The 16,527-nt window shown below is 34.5% G+C and overlaps 1 protein-coding gene across 1 annotated transcript in view; it reads right to left on the bottom strand.

The window, feature by feature from the left end:
* Positions 1 to 12,577, bottom strand: part of LOC140137409 (carnitine O-acetyltransferase-like) — a 69,907-nt gene extending 57,330 nt beyond the window's left edge. The window contains exon 1 of the mRNA XM_072159057.1: positions 12,455 to 12,577. Within this exon, the coding sequence (XP_072015158.1) occupies positions 12,455 to 12,562 (108 nt within the window). The 5' untranslated portion in view covers positions 12,563 to 12,577. The remainder of the gene's footprint in view (positions 1 to 12,454) is intronic.
* Positions 12,578 to 16,527: the final 3,950 nt, after the last annotated feature.

The following is a 16,527-nucleotide window of genomic DNA, read 5'->3' as shown; positions in this document are numbered from 1 at the left end:
TTCCCCGGTATCCCGACGATTTCAGGCCGAAATCAGACTGTTGCGAAATCAAGTAGATTTCTTGACTTTTAAATGTTGCAGGGAATATTAATACACTGTAAATAAGAAGGTACATATATGAAGATGACGTCCATAAAACATTTTACTACTTGGGATCTGGCTAGCAGGAATTTCAGAAAGCCTGTTTTCGTTAATACGGGGCCTGCGTATGAATTTTCCAACTTTCAGCGACATTTTAAGGCTGAAATCACACTGTTCCACAATCAAGTAGATTTCACGACTTTTAAATGTTGCAGGGAATATTAAAACATTATAAATGAAAAGGAATTATAATGAAGATGGCGTGTATAATAATATCTAAGTACTTGAGATATGAATAATGAGCAAGAATTTCGCAGGGTCTATCGTACATACGTGCCAGCTGCATGCATGCAATTTTGATAGGCGATCCCGGTTATGGAAAACGGACATCCGTATCATGAAAAGTTTACATTATCACATCATTTTAAGGTAGAAAGTTGGTAGGAATTGTTCAACATCGGGTATCTTGTCGTTGCGTATCTACGGTGCGTCACGTGTTGACGCGGACGCATCATCATGGGTACGGACTATCGACTGAAGTGCTAATTTTTCAAGTGCATCCAGTGGATCTCATCATCAGATCAATGCTGTGTAATTTGCATCTATGAATGATACTGGCAACCTGCACCTGCTATAGAAACTGATTAAAATCATGGTACACAACACAAAATAAAAATACATGCTCGCTGAACTTATAGAACACGTTTTAGCTGTTGACACCCCCCCCCGAGTGCTTATATCATAACATGCATGCTTTGATTGTTTTGACTTAAAATATTAGTTGTTTTTCGTAATTTTTATCACAAATAAAGCGACATGCTACACAAAAGACACTCTCAATACATTTTCTGGTATCAGAAACGAAAATGTCCTAGGGTTTTGATGACTTTTGATGAGGAATATAGCCTTTACATCCATTTTTGTTTAAGATGAAATTGAACAAGAAACCCATCCCTGGGCATTTAGGTTAGTGAATATTATGCGTATTTTCAAAAGTTTTGGACAAAGAACATTTCACAAGAAAGGTCATAACTCGGAAAATGATAGTCGTAGAGAGCTCAAATAAAAAGCATTCATCATGAAACACTTCATTCTTTTTTAAAATAGTATTTTTTCACAAAAGTGAAAAAAAATTGGCTCTTCAAAGGGGCACTGAACAGTAACCTTCCGCGACCGGAAGTGTAACGTGTGTATAGTACCTTAAAAACACAAAATTTAGGCCAAATATGTGCGTATTTCCTCCAAAATGTACGTATGACATCATTGTAGGGTGTTATGTTAAAGCTGACATGTTCTTGTTGCCCCATGGATGCGAAAAAAATCACTTGAATTTTGTTTCGTGATGTGTAAGATATCCCACAATGCAATGCGTCAAGAACCCGATTTTGAGAGGTGAAACGCTTACAAAATACAGGTTGAGTTAAAAAAGTGAAATTTGTGAAAAACTGACACTGTCGATCTATGTGCAAAAAAAGATATATTAAATTTAAAGAGTGTTGCTCCATCACCAAACAGTTCAAATAACCCCATCTATTGCACGGACTTGGCAATAGCTCGTTCTTTTAGGCCCTCGGCGCATGTATTTTCAATGGCGACGCTTACTGTTCAGTGCCCCCTCAAAGACTAGAATTCTCCCCAAGACATGTTGAATCAGTGATGCATGAAAGGAGAAGTAACAGGTAAAAAATGAGACTTGACAATTCTGTTTTATATTTGCTTCTTTTGTTATATCTTGTATTGTTATTTTGCTTTCATATTTGTCTTATCACATCACAACATAAATACAAGTTAATACAGGTAAATACACAATCTCTGTTGATGATCATGACGATATTTCCTTAAAGTTATTTCTCTCTTTTAAATCCAAATAAATTACCAATAAATGCTGCCGAATATACTATCTGCTTGAATAATCAAGAAGCATAAAAATACAATTTAATCAACAGAATCTCTCATCACATGACATAGTCATAGGCTAGGCCAAGGCCTAGTAGGCCTACTACAGAGTATCCATGCCTGTACACCAAATATGAGCTTGCCATGCAACAATGAATGCACATGAATACAGTGCATAATTTTCCATTGGACTTGTGCGTGTGTGCGGCAAGTCACTTGCCCAAATTAGGCATATGCGCTAGGCCAAATCACCGGAGTGTATAACCACCCTGGTGTTGCCACTATTGTGGTAGCCAAGCTGCCCCTAGCTCAATCTGAGCTCCTGAGTAGGGCGTATTTGCTTTGGTTGGCAGTGCTTACCCTGTGGCAGGACCGCGACACTCCGGCACTTGTTGGAAGACATGAAGTACAGCAGACAGTACATGTACAATGTGATTTTCTCATTTATAATTAGGATTACGTCATTGCCAGAGCTTGTTGATTCGTTCATTAGAATGATTGACAGCGGTGGGCGGAATTATACGCTTTGTACCGCTCACAAAACAAAGCTCTGGCAATGACGTAATCCTAATTATAAATGAGAGAATCACATTGTACATGTACTGTCTGCTCACTCTGCTGTATTAGATGTCTTCAACTGCGGTATAGCACGGTATAGGCAGTTTGCAGAGAGTGTCGCTTCTCTACCTTTATTTTCTCTGCCTGTGGTTTCCCTTTCAGGGTTCGTGGGTGGACTAATTGTCCACCAAGCAATCTGATTAATTCGCGTCGTGCACAGCCTTTATATACTCTCCTGAACGCGTTCATGGAACCTTTTGGCGGCTGCGTTCAAAGCGTAAGCTCCGTTACTATGGATATCGCGCAGTCACTCCGCGTCAGGCGCTCACTTTCGAAAAGATTTTGAACATGACGAAATTTAATAACTAGAACTGCTAGCGTTTTTAAATCAGGAATCAAACTGATGACCCCTTTTTTGACCATGTAAAACATTAAAATACTCAAAACATCTTAAAATTCTACATCCTTAAACAATTACATCTTAAATAATCCAAAGTTTGATCAACAAAAGTCGTTTTTGAAGAAATTTACAATTTTAGGAAAACTTGTTTACGTAAACCAGACGATGATGGCCGGGGAATTTCAAAATGACAAATCCAAAATTCTGTAAACACACAAGAAAAGCCTGAATTTTGTCCTGAATTTTTACTCATGGACGGTATGTAATACCTTATTGTCTTCCTGACAAAATTATTTACACAATATTATAAGATCTCTGTACAATATAACCTAATATAGCGGAAATAGTGAAATTTGAGGCCAATTTCGCACGTATGACATGACAAATTTCTCTGCCGTATTTTCAACCCACGGCAAAAACTGACGATCGACAGGTAAACAAATCCAAATATTTACAAAAATATACCTTGTGCAGAGCCATGCAATCATTTTTAAATGTATAATATCTATCAAAAACTACCACGAACACGTGAGCATCGTGACTTTCCTCTAAATATGAATTTGACAAGCGCTGAATTCGGCCATTGACAACACACGGGAGGTAAGCTTAAAAACAGGCCAAAAATCTGAAATCGCATTTTGGCTCTCCGTTTCACTACCCCCTCTTCGAGACTATTTCGTCCCGAAATGTAACATGTATAATTATTTAACTTAATTACAATTAAAAATAAAATTAGAGCATTTCCTTCACAAAACTTTAGCAGTAACATAGGTAAATTCATTCAACCATTGTTTGGTGACAGGCTGACAATAACATTGTCGTGACCTCAAAAAGTTTTCCAAAATTAATTGGCTATTTGGCAGATTTACAACTACATACATTATAAAAACAATTTCATTTTATATACAACTCTATTTCACATGCAAATTATATTATTAGGTTTACAAGTTTTATACAATTATTTCACAGTATCTCTAGCATATTAATCATTTAAGCATCTGGTTTTTATGCATTCTCTTCTTCACCAATAAAATATTAATTTACAAGAACCATCTCTGCATCAAGTTGAACAAAACATCATTTTAACATTTTAAAATTGTCCAACAATTAACGATCAATTGATTTAAGTTCAGATATTATAAAAGTTCTATATTCCTCAGCGTCCTTTCTTCCGATGGACCTTGTCTTCAGTTCGAGTCTTCATTTTGATATCTTCAACATCTGAGAATCTACATTATCATACCTCTTTCGCAACTCTCATGAGAAACTGCCAGATTGGTTCACCGTCGATCATGAGAGGAAATGTTGACTGCGCCGCCCTTACATCAATTTTGCAAGGTGTAAAGAAACAATACATCATCCAATAAAACATTTGACCTGGTGAAGAATAACCATTGACTAGTCAAATATCACTTTTGCCATTCACTCTTGCACCTGAGTTATAAAAAGTCCTTGAAGGCTTTCTCAGTTGGTAATCCACCCAAGAGCGAAACTTGATTCTCTGTTACCAATGCGCCTACATAGCCTGACATTGCTCTGAAAACATCATGACTGCAATCAGTGAGTCACCGTCGCACCAACCAGAGTTCCAAAATCATAAGATCTGCATAACCGGCCCGTGGTGATGCCTCAACAGTATCAGAAAGAAATAAGATCAGATCTAGTTGATTTTCATTCGTTAATCTTCTTAAGAGCAAATGCCGTATACGACGAAACTTAGCTATCTTCAGTAGATAGCACGTACAGATCGAATGGTTCAATGAAGCAACCATTATTGTAGGCTTCAAGTCGATGTCTGTTATTTAACTGTAGCTATCTCCGTCTCCATTTTGTTTTTCTTCATCTGTCTTCGTAATCTGCAATATCTGACATTCAATTCAGAATTAAGGCATGAAATCTCATGTAAAACAACAACCGACAGTCAACACTGTCCATTTTTTCATGGTGATGTCTCCATGCATGTCCATCATTCCAAATGATATTAAGAAGAGTTGTGTCGAAATAAAGTGAGGTGTCTTTCACTTTATCTAAATTAAGAAATCAAGAATATTGTTCTTTTAAAAGAACAAGAATTTCCCAGAGACAAAACTTGGTCAAAAGATTGGCATGACAATACCGCTGCAGTCAGTAAAGTCATATCAAACTTCTAATCACGTTTTGCCAGAAATAAAATTTCATTAAGTTCTTTTTATTGGAGGCTGTTCCTCTCAGAGTCGAGATATTATGATTACATAATAACAATAATAATGAAAACAATTTTATATACAGGGTCTACAGGTAGAGTAGACAATCCGCTATAAAACACGTTTATATGATGATGATGTCGGCAAGGCCTATACCTGACTTCATCTTCATAAAACAGTAATTTCATATTTTAGCGGCAAGGAGTTATGAGCAGGCAGTGCAAGACGTCGGTGAGCCCTTTTCCGGACTTTATACACCACAAGGATCAATGACTATACGGCGAGGGCTTTTCCGCATATCATTATCCCATAATCACGATAACTTTGTCTTGAATCTTCCTTGTAAAGCTTAATTTAAATAGAAACGGAATAAAGTCTACATTTGAATACAGCAAATGATAAGCAAAAATATTGGCTATAAATACAAGTACGGATTATATAAGAAACTTGTAGGCCTAATTGGATTTTAGTATACATAATCATAATAAATGAACATGTTTTGATGACAAATTAAAATACTACTAGCTACTTCTACTGGTACAATATCATGCACATTGAACTTCAATCATCAAACAAAACTATCAATATGACCAATTGGGTGTAAAGCCTAATGAACCTGTTATCCTTTAATATGCTATCATACAATCAATCGCAGTCTATTATAATACATAATTCCACTTGGGTGCATTAGTATTATTATTTACAAACATCACAAAAACCTCAATTAAGATTCAATATTATCTCATTCTTAAGTCACAACTATCTATCTCAAATAACACATCAGTGACATCACCTATACATGTACCTTGATGACAAAGCATAACATGACTTAAGATAACATCAAAAACAAATCAAGTTAAACTGGTTAAATAAATTATTTAACAATAAGTTCTCTTTATAGGCCTTTCTCTTACTCAGCACCGAATGTTTAGGGTTTGATACAGAATCTTAACATCCTAAAACAAATCTACTGAAATGCCTAACAATAATAATACAATTATATTACTAGTATTTATATTTCCACTTTCACTTTCCAAAATAATGATGAGTAAAATCACTTGGTTTCTGCCTATATGAACTACAGGTAGCATTATGCATGTTATATCAGGGCATAGGCAATAGGCGGATTAGCGGCCATTTTGTCTTCGACATGATTTTATTCACGTGTCCTTATACTTTAGTACACAAATATATAAGTTAACAGGTTTACAATATTAAAATTATATTTTGAATAAACAATATATTCTGTAGTAAATCGATCAAATGACGGTGGTATTATATGCTTGATAAAATTAAACTGTCTGACCAGCTAGTATTCTCCTCCGCCGTCAGTGTGATTCCAGACACTCCACGTACCGTGTTGCGAAGGTGGAGGAGACTAAAGCTGTATTGACGAACACGCATGCGTTAAAAAATATGTAGCCTAGGTCGAACAATAGCGTGACGTAGTTTCCGGCATTGTTCCTATGCACTTTCACCCTCCTGGTTATATGCAAATCCTATGAAAAGAGTTGGACAATGTTTGCACAAGAATGACCAAATTGTAAAGGCTAAAAATTCCTAAAAGGTGGTATAATGGTGCCACCTTCTCCGTTTAGCTGCAATCGATGTGTCCGGGATTCCCCACAGTCCGGCATTACCCCACTTTCCCCTAGACCTATTATGCTAATTTATCTTACTCAGAAGATCTGCTGGTCTGGGTGTATTTTGGGTTACGGTTCGTTGGTTTCAGGCCCAATTCAGTATTTGGGAACATAATAATGATGGTAAACAACTGGTTTAACATGCTTAATCGAACAACTTACATAACAATAATACACCTAAGGGAACAACCCAAAAGTTCGATGAAGCCCTATAAACGAAAGTCCTTTCGTTAGGGAGGGAGGGGGTCAAAAAATCCGATAACGTTTGTAAAAAAGTAGTTAAAACATCGGTCAAAGTTGATCTCTTTTTAGGATTTTTAAAATTTTACAATTATAATGTATATTAAAATATACAGCCTGTCTCAAAAAAAATTGTGCAAGTGAAAAGCGCCCTCTGTGGCAATTAGAAAATACCGTTCTGACATAATGCTTACATCAACGTCAAGGGCACAGTCTTAGCTCTCAAATGCCATTTAGTCTGTTCAATTTGCTTTTTTTAATCTCGAGATATGTTTAGTTAACAACAAAAGGGTAAAATCACAATTGTGCCACTTTTACTATAGGAATGGGGCTGGCTGTACATCTTAAAATCAATGATAGCTGATGTTGATGCGTCTAATGCACTCACCCTTCGGGGCTCGTGCATTAGACGCATCAACACCAGCGTGTGTGCATTATTTTGTCTAATTTCATGAATTTGTCAAATTTCATGAACTTGTCAAAGTTCATTAACTATAATAAGTGTACAATATTTGTTTGTCTATTAACATGTCTTGAATGACAAAGAGAACAGTATTTACCATGGTAAAATCATTGACATGCACATGTATTTAATTTTACAGCAGAATGTTAAATATTTATTTATCGTTTAATTTGTCGTAAGTGAAAAAAGAGAATCGTTATACCTTTATCATGATAAAACATTAAAAACAATTTTGTATTGTTGTGTAATTGATGCATTCTTTTGATTTTACGAAGGAACTCTTGATAAACTTGATGCTATCATTGATTTACATGTACAGCGCTCTTCCCTAGTAAAAGTGGCACAATTGTGATTTTACCCTTTCGTTGTTAAGTAAGCATATCTCGAGATTAAAACAAGCAAATTGAACAGACTAAACGGCATTTGAGAGCTACGACTATGCTCTTGACGTTGATGTTAGCATTATGTCACAACGGTATTTTCTAATTGCCACAGAGGGCGCTATTCACTCGCACAATTTTTTTGAGACAGGCTGTATAATTGTACAATTTTAGTATTTTCTGAAGTACGATATTGACATTTTACAGTGGTTGCTGTAAATAAAATAGAATTATTGTTTCTTAAACGTGATTAATATCCAAGACGCTATGACACCCCGATTAGTAATTTTCCTACCGGGGGTGACCCTCTTCGTTAGACCTGGGTCAATATTCATATTGTGGGTCCTTTTCATATCTTGAAATTCCAAGAAGATATGACCCCCAGTGGGGTCAAATGAAAAAGATAAAAAGTACAGAATATAATAAAAAAATAATTTCCCCACCGGGGGTGCTACTCCTCATAAGACTCTGGTAAATATTCCTATTTTGGGTCTCTATCTCGAAATGCCAAGAAGGTGTGACCCCCGGGTAACAGTGGTGTACCACATGAGGTATCCTTCTATAAGCTGCATATCCTATCAACGACTGCTATATGCAACCATGACTGTTTCAAACTAACCCACTTAGGTTCAAAGGTCATTAAGGGGGTAAAATCTTACAATTGCCTTATCTCGACATCTGTATAAGGGTGTGGGGCTCAAACTCAGCGACAACATATCTCATGACCAGGGGAACATTTTACAGGGGTCAGGTCAAAGGTCATGCAGAGGTCAAATTTTAGAAATGCATTTTCTGAACATCTGAAGGGGTAGGCCTACAGGGCTCAAACTCTATGACAATAAACTTACTGACCAGGGGAACATTTTGGAACGCTATTCAGGGGTCAGGTCAAAGGTTATCTGGGTCAAATCATATAATTTAATTGTCTGGGCATCTATAAGGAGTATGGTACTCAAACTCGGTGTGGTGACAACAAACTTCATGACCAGGGGAACATTTTTGGAACATTTTGCAGGGGTCAGATACCTCCAAAACACCAACATGCCCCAGCCGGGGCCCCAGCTAGGTCTGTGGTCTATGACCACCATTTGCCACTAGTGAAAATTTGATCGAAAAAGCATAAAAACCTGTGTTTTTTACCCGTAACACGCGCAAAGTGGATTTTTTTTTAATGGAGGGCCTGGATGCGCGACCCCTGTGTACGATCATGGAAATACATGTAGACTATCTGTTATTTCCGTGGTACGATGTGCCTTAATAAATAATCGGCGAAATTATATTAGTTTGAAAGCGAAAATATTTCACTAACAGACACAATTCTAATTTTAACACCAGAATTATGCCCGGAATTATGTTTAAAAGATGTGGTTTTATCTGACATTAGGCTGCGATCACATAGAAGTATACGGTATACGGTATTCGCTATACGAAATACGCTCATTCGATCAGGCTGAGTTCATATAGGAGTATACTATGTGAACTCAGCCTGATCGAATGAGCGTATTTTTCGTATAGCGATTAGCGAGTATAGGCATGATAGGTCAGTTACCAATTTTCTTCGTCTAATCAAATGCCGGCTAAGTTTACTTCTTGAGGTCACGCTGCATTCAATGAGGTGTCATAATGTGCAGAATTAGATAGTGCATCTATTTAAAAAAAATGAATTTACCCACATATGGTTTAGTTTTAAAATTAGGACGGTATACGCTGCACTAAAATCGAACACGCACGATTCCCACTTATTCCCACTATACTACTATACGCAGGTATACGGCCTTTTCGAATAGTGTAGCCTAATGTGACCCGGTACTATGAAATTGCCTTGCTCGATTTAAGCTATACGCGTGCACCTGCAAAACGTGCACCGTATACCCGAATAGTATACTTCTATGTGAACGCAGCCTTACTGAAAAATGGAGTATCGAACGACTGCAGCTGCAGGTCAGTAGCCTTTTGAGTGAGTCCATGGTAATGCAAACTGGCCTTCAGATCAGAGAAGATGTAAAGAAAGCAGATAGATCCAGCTATCCTCAAACAAAATATGTGTGTTGCCGCTCATTCAAAAGCAATCACGCTATTTAGGTTTAACAAAATACAACAAAAGGGTTCGAACCCATGACGGGTGTGATACACAAGTTGCTGCTTACTAGTTTTAGGGAAAGGTCAGTGTCTGTATACCATCAAACTATGCATACCATGCATGCAGATCCTAACATCCAGTTTATTTCAAATAAAATATGACCGAAGTTCCATGGCAAATAATAATTTTGCACGCTTGGTTACGCTTTCAACCTCTACGATTTATGATACAGACTATTTTCAATTATCAAAATATCTTTATTAGGTTTGCAGGAAATGACAGGAAAATACATTAAAACAATAAAATATAGATGATCAAAAATCATCCCGTTTCTAACAAAATCCTAAAACACTCTCCTAAATAATTAATATATGTTCCAAAATGGGCGGATTTTTTTTTTTTTTTTACAAAACTACATTTCTTTCTTATAGTATCCACGTGTGGTATCCCTGCAGAGCAACATCAGGTACTTAACACACACTTGTCATACTTTCAAGGAATTATCTATAGAAACATTGGATATGGTTTCAATTCTGGAGTGAAAATTAATCAACCGTAGTTCAAGTAGATGTGTAACTACTTGAGAATAAAGGACTATGAATAGGTGCGACAGGATAACCTACGGGATTATCTCAAGGATATAATTCCGTTCTTCCTCCTTCTTTTTCAACTTTCCTGTTCAGATATTCTTTATTACCAACTTCTATTATTATGCGGCATTAAATGTCGGCTCAGCGATAACAAAATTATAATGACAATTGCAATATATAATAATAATGCTAAATCTGTATCAGAATGCTATATGAAAGACGACGTTTAACATAATTAAGAAAGCGATCAGATTGATGATTTTATATCTGTCATTGTTAGGTGAGATAATCCCACAGATTCAAGGAATTCATACATTCAATCAGAGAAGATGAAAAGAGAGGAGATTTAGATTAAGCTGATTATCCCAATTATTGACTCCCACGTCAGCATTTGAAGTAAACATTACCGGGAAACATAAACCTTCATGGCTGAAAAGTTTCACCCTTAAGGGCTGGGGTATGAACGTTTGGACAGTATTTATTGTGGGACATTAGAGCACATCAGACATATCGAATTGCATTCTGAATACGAAGAATGTCATTCTGATATCAAATAATTTGGATTTTTGAAATTCGCAATTTAATACACATTTTATGGCAAATCATTAAAATTGATATTTTTGATATTTAACAGTACTTGAAGTAAACTTTATAAATCTGATGATTTATACTTAAAGTGTATGTAGGTGGGATGAAAAGCCGACGATCAATTGAAAATTTTGACCTTTCGTAATTTGTCATAAAATTTGTATTATATTGTGATTTTCAAAAAATGAAAATTATTTGATATCAGAAAGACATGCTTCGTATTCAGAATGCAATTCGATAGGTCTGAGGTGCTCTCATGTCCCACAAAAAATACTGTCGAAACTCAATAAACGCTCATTTTAGATCCCTTAAGGGAACAACCCAAAAGTTCGATGAAGCCCTATAATAAACGAAAGTCCTTTCGTTAGGGAGGCATAGGAGGGAAGGGGTCAAAAAGTCCGATTATGTTTGTAAAAAAGTAGTTATAACATCGGTCAAAGTTGATCTTTTTTAAGGATTTAATATATAAATTTTAGTATTTTCTGAAGTACGATATTGACATTTTACAGTGGTTGCTTCGAAATAATTTCAAATCAATATACTAGAGTGCAGTACTCGCAACCTGCAATTTGTAAGTTCATTTTAATCAGCTGTACCGCACCTTGATTCTTTTTATTTGAAAATCCAGCAAGTCATAATTTTTTCGTGCCCAGAAAGGTATGAAGAAAAATATTTTAAAATAAAATAGAATATTGGTTCTTCCATAAACGTGATCAATATCATTGCATTGTTGTACTCCTCCACATACCCACACACCGACATCGCCCGGTTAATAATTACACTATACAGCAAGAGACACTGAAAAGAATACACGGGGCAGGGGGGGGGGCAGAGTCCCCCCTGACATGAAAAATGAAAGAAAAAGTGCCCCTCTGACAAAAAATGAAAGAGAAAATCAGGAGGGCAAAGGAAAAGAAAAGGGCAAGGAGCCCCTTTTCTAGCAAAATTCAGGGCCAAAATAGTGTAAAATACAGAAAATTTTCCCGCTACGCGCGCACATTGTAACAATAAAGCCCTTTTTAAGCCGGATAATGGGCGAAAATAGTGTAAAATACTCGCACACACAACATCCCAATAAGGCTCTTTTCGGGAAGCTCGAAGACATACAGTCTCTATGTATTGTATGATGCAACTGCAATTTTTTCGTCTGTGCCCCCAAAATTTTATTTTGCCCCCCCTGACCAAGAAAGCTGGCTACGCCCCTGGCACCAAGTTTTAGATTATAACACAAATAGTGGTAAAAATAACCAAACTTTAACTGATTTACTCTAAACCATGAATCAAACAGTGCTATTTCACTTGATCAACTTTCTTAATGAAAAACAATTTAATTAAAGGAAATGTTAACTTACCCTGGCCAGATACTTTATATGGTAAAACTTTTTCGCTTCTTGACTCCTCTGAGGTGAGATGGTGACTGCCCAGGGTTGAACGAACACAAAGCAGAAGTACATTGACATGCAAATTAGGCTAAGGAACAAAGTTTTCCAAGCAAGGATGCCAAATGAGGGGGCTATTTTTAAGGCCTAATAAATGTGACAAAAAACCACATGTCACAATAAAGTACAATTTAATCGTGTAAAAAAAGAAATTTTAAAAATTCAGTGAGGGCGTCTTCCTCAGCAAATGTTATTATACGAGTGGTCACAGCCAAACAGCAACGGATTTAATTATTTTGCAATTATGGTTAATTTTATAGGGATGCATTGCTAATAATATTATGCAGGGGTGTTCATTCTTTGTGTCTTTGTTCAGCATCGAAGATATTAAAAGTCTAATCCTAGGCCTAAATAAATAAATAGATCAAAGTAAGAAAATAGCAAATTAATGCAATTAAAATGTAATTTAACAGAGAAAACATCCAATAAAAATCCAATAAGAAAACATCAAATAAAAATCAAATAATTTTAATTATTTGATTTTTATTTGATGTTTTCTCTGTTAAATTACATTTTAATTGCATTAATTTGCTATTTGGATACAGGAGGGAAATAATATCAATTGTGAAGGGCCTTATTAATCGATCCCATATGCCCTATTAGGGGGCTATCATGACCCCCCGGGCATTAACCCCTGAGCCCCTCCCCCGCACCACCACCACCACCACCACCGATATACTTTAGTAATACCCCATAAACAGGCTAAAATTGTATTGAAATCAGTCTTTTTGAATAAAATAAACACATTATCTGTGGTCATCTTATTTTCCTTCCAAAATTTTATGACCGTGTATATTTGGGATCACATAGTCATCCCGTGCATCATAACCCTGAGACACATTCCAGACTCAACTACAACTAGGTAGGCCTAATGTATAGACCTAGTCCTATATTAAACTAGAGTGGTTACCGCACCATAGCTGGACCATGTGGTTTCAGCCGGGTGGGATTTGCTCTCTTCCATTTTACACCTTAGGGGTCACACCTTCTTGGCATTTCGAGATATGAAAAGGACCCAAATATGAATGAATGAATAAATGATTATTAATAAATAAATAAATTAATTAATAAATTAATTAATGAATGAAGTAATAAATAAATAAATAAATAAATAAATAAATAAAATTAATTAATTAATTAATTATTTAATTAATTTAATAAATGAATGCATTTATTTATTTATTTATTTATTCATTCATTAATGCATTAATTAATTCATTAATTATAATATTAATTAATCAATTAATGCATTCATTAATTAAATTAATTAATGCATTCATTCATTCAATTAATTAAATGCATTTATTTAATTATTTATTTATTCATTCATTAATGCATTAATTAATTCATTAATTAAATTATAATATTAATTAATTAATTGATGCATTCATTCATTTATTTAATTAATCAATTAATGCATTCATTAATTTAATTAATTAATGCATTTATTTAATTAATTAATTAATTAATTAATTAATGCATTCATTCATTAATTCAGTTTGTAGTCATAATCTTAAACAAATTAATTAATCAATCAATCAATTAATTATGTCTGATATTGTATAAAACAAGATTGTAATCATAATCTTAAACAAATTAATCAATCAATTGATTAATTAATATTAATTAATATATAATTAATTAATTAATTGATCGATTAATTTGTTTAAGATTATGATTACAAACTTGTTTTATACAATATCAGACATAAAAACTTTCTGATACAAGGCCATTATATGTATTTACTATACTAGTAGGCTATACAGTAGGCATATAGGAATGAAGGAAGGGAAGAAGGAAAGAAATACAGAAAGATTGAATGACCGGAGGAAAAAAAGAAGTAAAGAAGGAAAGAAAGAAGTAAGGAAGGTAGGATGGAAGAAATGAAAGAAGGATGATGAAACAAGGAATGAAGGATGGAAGGAATGGTGGAAGGAAGAAAGGAAAGAAGGGAGGAAAAAGCAGGGAAAAGGAAAATCCTTTCTTTCCTAACTTCATTCCTTTTTTCTCTCTTTCTCTCCTTTTTTCTAGTGTTAACTCCATCTTTCTTTCTTTCATTCTTTCTTTCTTTCCTACCTTCATTTCTTCATTCCTTCTTTCCTTTCTTCTTTCCTTCCTTCTTCCCTTCTATTTTCCTTTTTCCTCCCTCCGTTCCTTCCATCTTTCCTTCTTTGCTTCCTTCTTTATTTTCTTCCTTTCCTTCCTTCATTCCATCTTTCCTTTTTTCCCATTCCTTCTTTCCTTCCTTCATCCTTTCCTTCTTTCTTTCCTTCCTTCCAAATTCCTTCCTTTCTTTCCTACCTTCTTTCCTTCCATCCATCCTTTCTTCCTTCCGTCCTTAGTTTCCTTCTTTCTTTCCTTCCTTCCTACCTTTCCTTCCTTGTTGTTGTTTCTTTTCTTATTTCCTTCCTCATAACTTCCTTCCTTTCCTTCCCTGCTTTCCTTCATTCCTTTTTCCCTCCTGCTTTCTTTCCTACCATCTTTCCTTCCTGTTTCAGTCTTTCTTTCCTTCCCTTTTTCCTTTCTTTATCCTTCTTTTCTTCCTTCTTTACCTCCTACCTTCATTCCTTCTTTCTTTCATTCCTTCCGTTTTCCTTCATTTCTTTTCTTTCCATCCTTCTTTCTTACCTTCATTCCTTCCTTCTTTCTGTCCTTCCCTTCATTCTTTCTTTCACCCTTCCTTCATTCCATCCTTCTTTCCTTCCTCCTTTCTTTCCTTCCTTCTTTCCTTTCTTCATTCTTTCTTTCCTTCCTTCATTATTTCCTACCTTCATTCCTTCTTTATTCCTTCCTTCCGTCTTTCCTTTTTTCCTTCTTTCCTTCATTCATTCGAGATTAATTGAGGGAGTAATTGTTTTGGATGCACGGATAGTTCGAATAAATAATAAACATATATAAGAAAAGCAATAAACCAGGGGTTGTGCAATAGGCCTACAGATTATATTTACCCAAATAAATAAATAAATAAATAAAGAATTAGATAAAGAAATAAAGAAATATAAAAAAAGAAAGAAAGAAAGAAAGTAGTAAATAAATGAATAAACAAATAAATCAATAAATAAACAAACAAATAAATAAATATATAAATAAATAAATAAATAAAAAATAAATAGATAAATAAATAAATAAATAAATAAATAAATAAATAAATAAGAAAATAAAAAAATAAAAAATAAATAAAATTAAAAATAAAAAAATAAAAATAAAGCAATCTAGTTAATAATAATTAATTAATAGTTAATTAAACTTTTTAAATGAAAACATTTTTACCATAAATAAATAAAAGCTATATAAATAATTAATTCATTTAGTCAATTAATTATCTACCGGTATGTAATAAAAGAAACACGTTGATTTAGTTTTGGGGCGTAGGCCTATGCCTATATAGATATTGAATTGCTATAGTATAACATAACATAACATAACATAACATAACATAACATAACATAACATAACATAACATAACATAACATAACATAACATAACATAACATAAAATTATATCCTTATTATACATTAGGCCGTGTAAAATTAATATTTTGGTTCTCGTCCCCTCCCTCCTCAATTTCTGGGATTTGTCAGATTTTTTTTTTTTTTTTTAGATTTTTCAATTTTTTTAGACTTTGGAATGATTTATGAAATCTTCATACATATAAATAAGTTTATTAGAGAACAAGCATCACTTCCAAGTCTTGTTGTGGTACTCTAGGGGGTTTATCCCTCAGAATCTCAAATTTGAAAAAAAAAAAAAAAAAGGCCTCATCGTTTCCTCGAGCACTGTTGGAAAAGACCGAAAACTACTGACAATGCTAATTTTACATTGAAAAAAAAAAAAAAAAACACCTCCCTCCTCATCAATTCATGAAAATCCTCTGGACGAGAACCAAAACATTAATTTTATACGGCCTTATACATTATACATTATAAAATTATATCCTTATTATACTCACACTGACGTCATACTTATTAATATTCATACCTCCTTCT

Source organism: Amphiura filiformis, chromosome 17 (assembly GCF_039555335.1).
Source record: "Amphiura filiformis chromosome 17, Afil_fr2py, whole genome shotgun sequence".
NCBI lineage: Eukaryota > Metazoa > Echinodermata > Ophiuroidea > Amphilepidida > Amphiuridae > Amphiura > Amphiura filiformis.
Note: the sequence above shows the minus strand (reverse complement) of the source record. Positions and strands in the feature narration are given on the sequence as shown.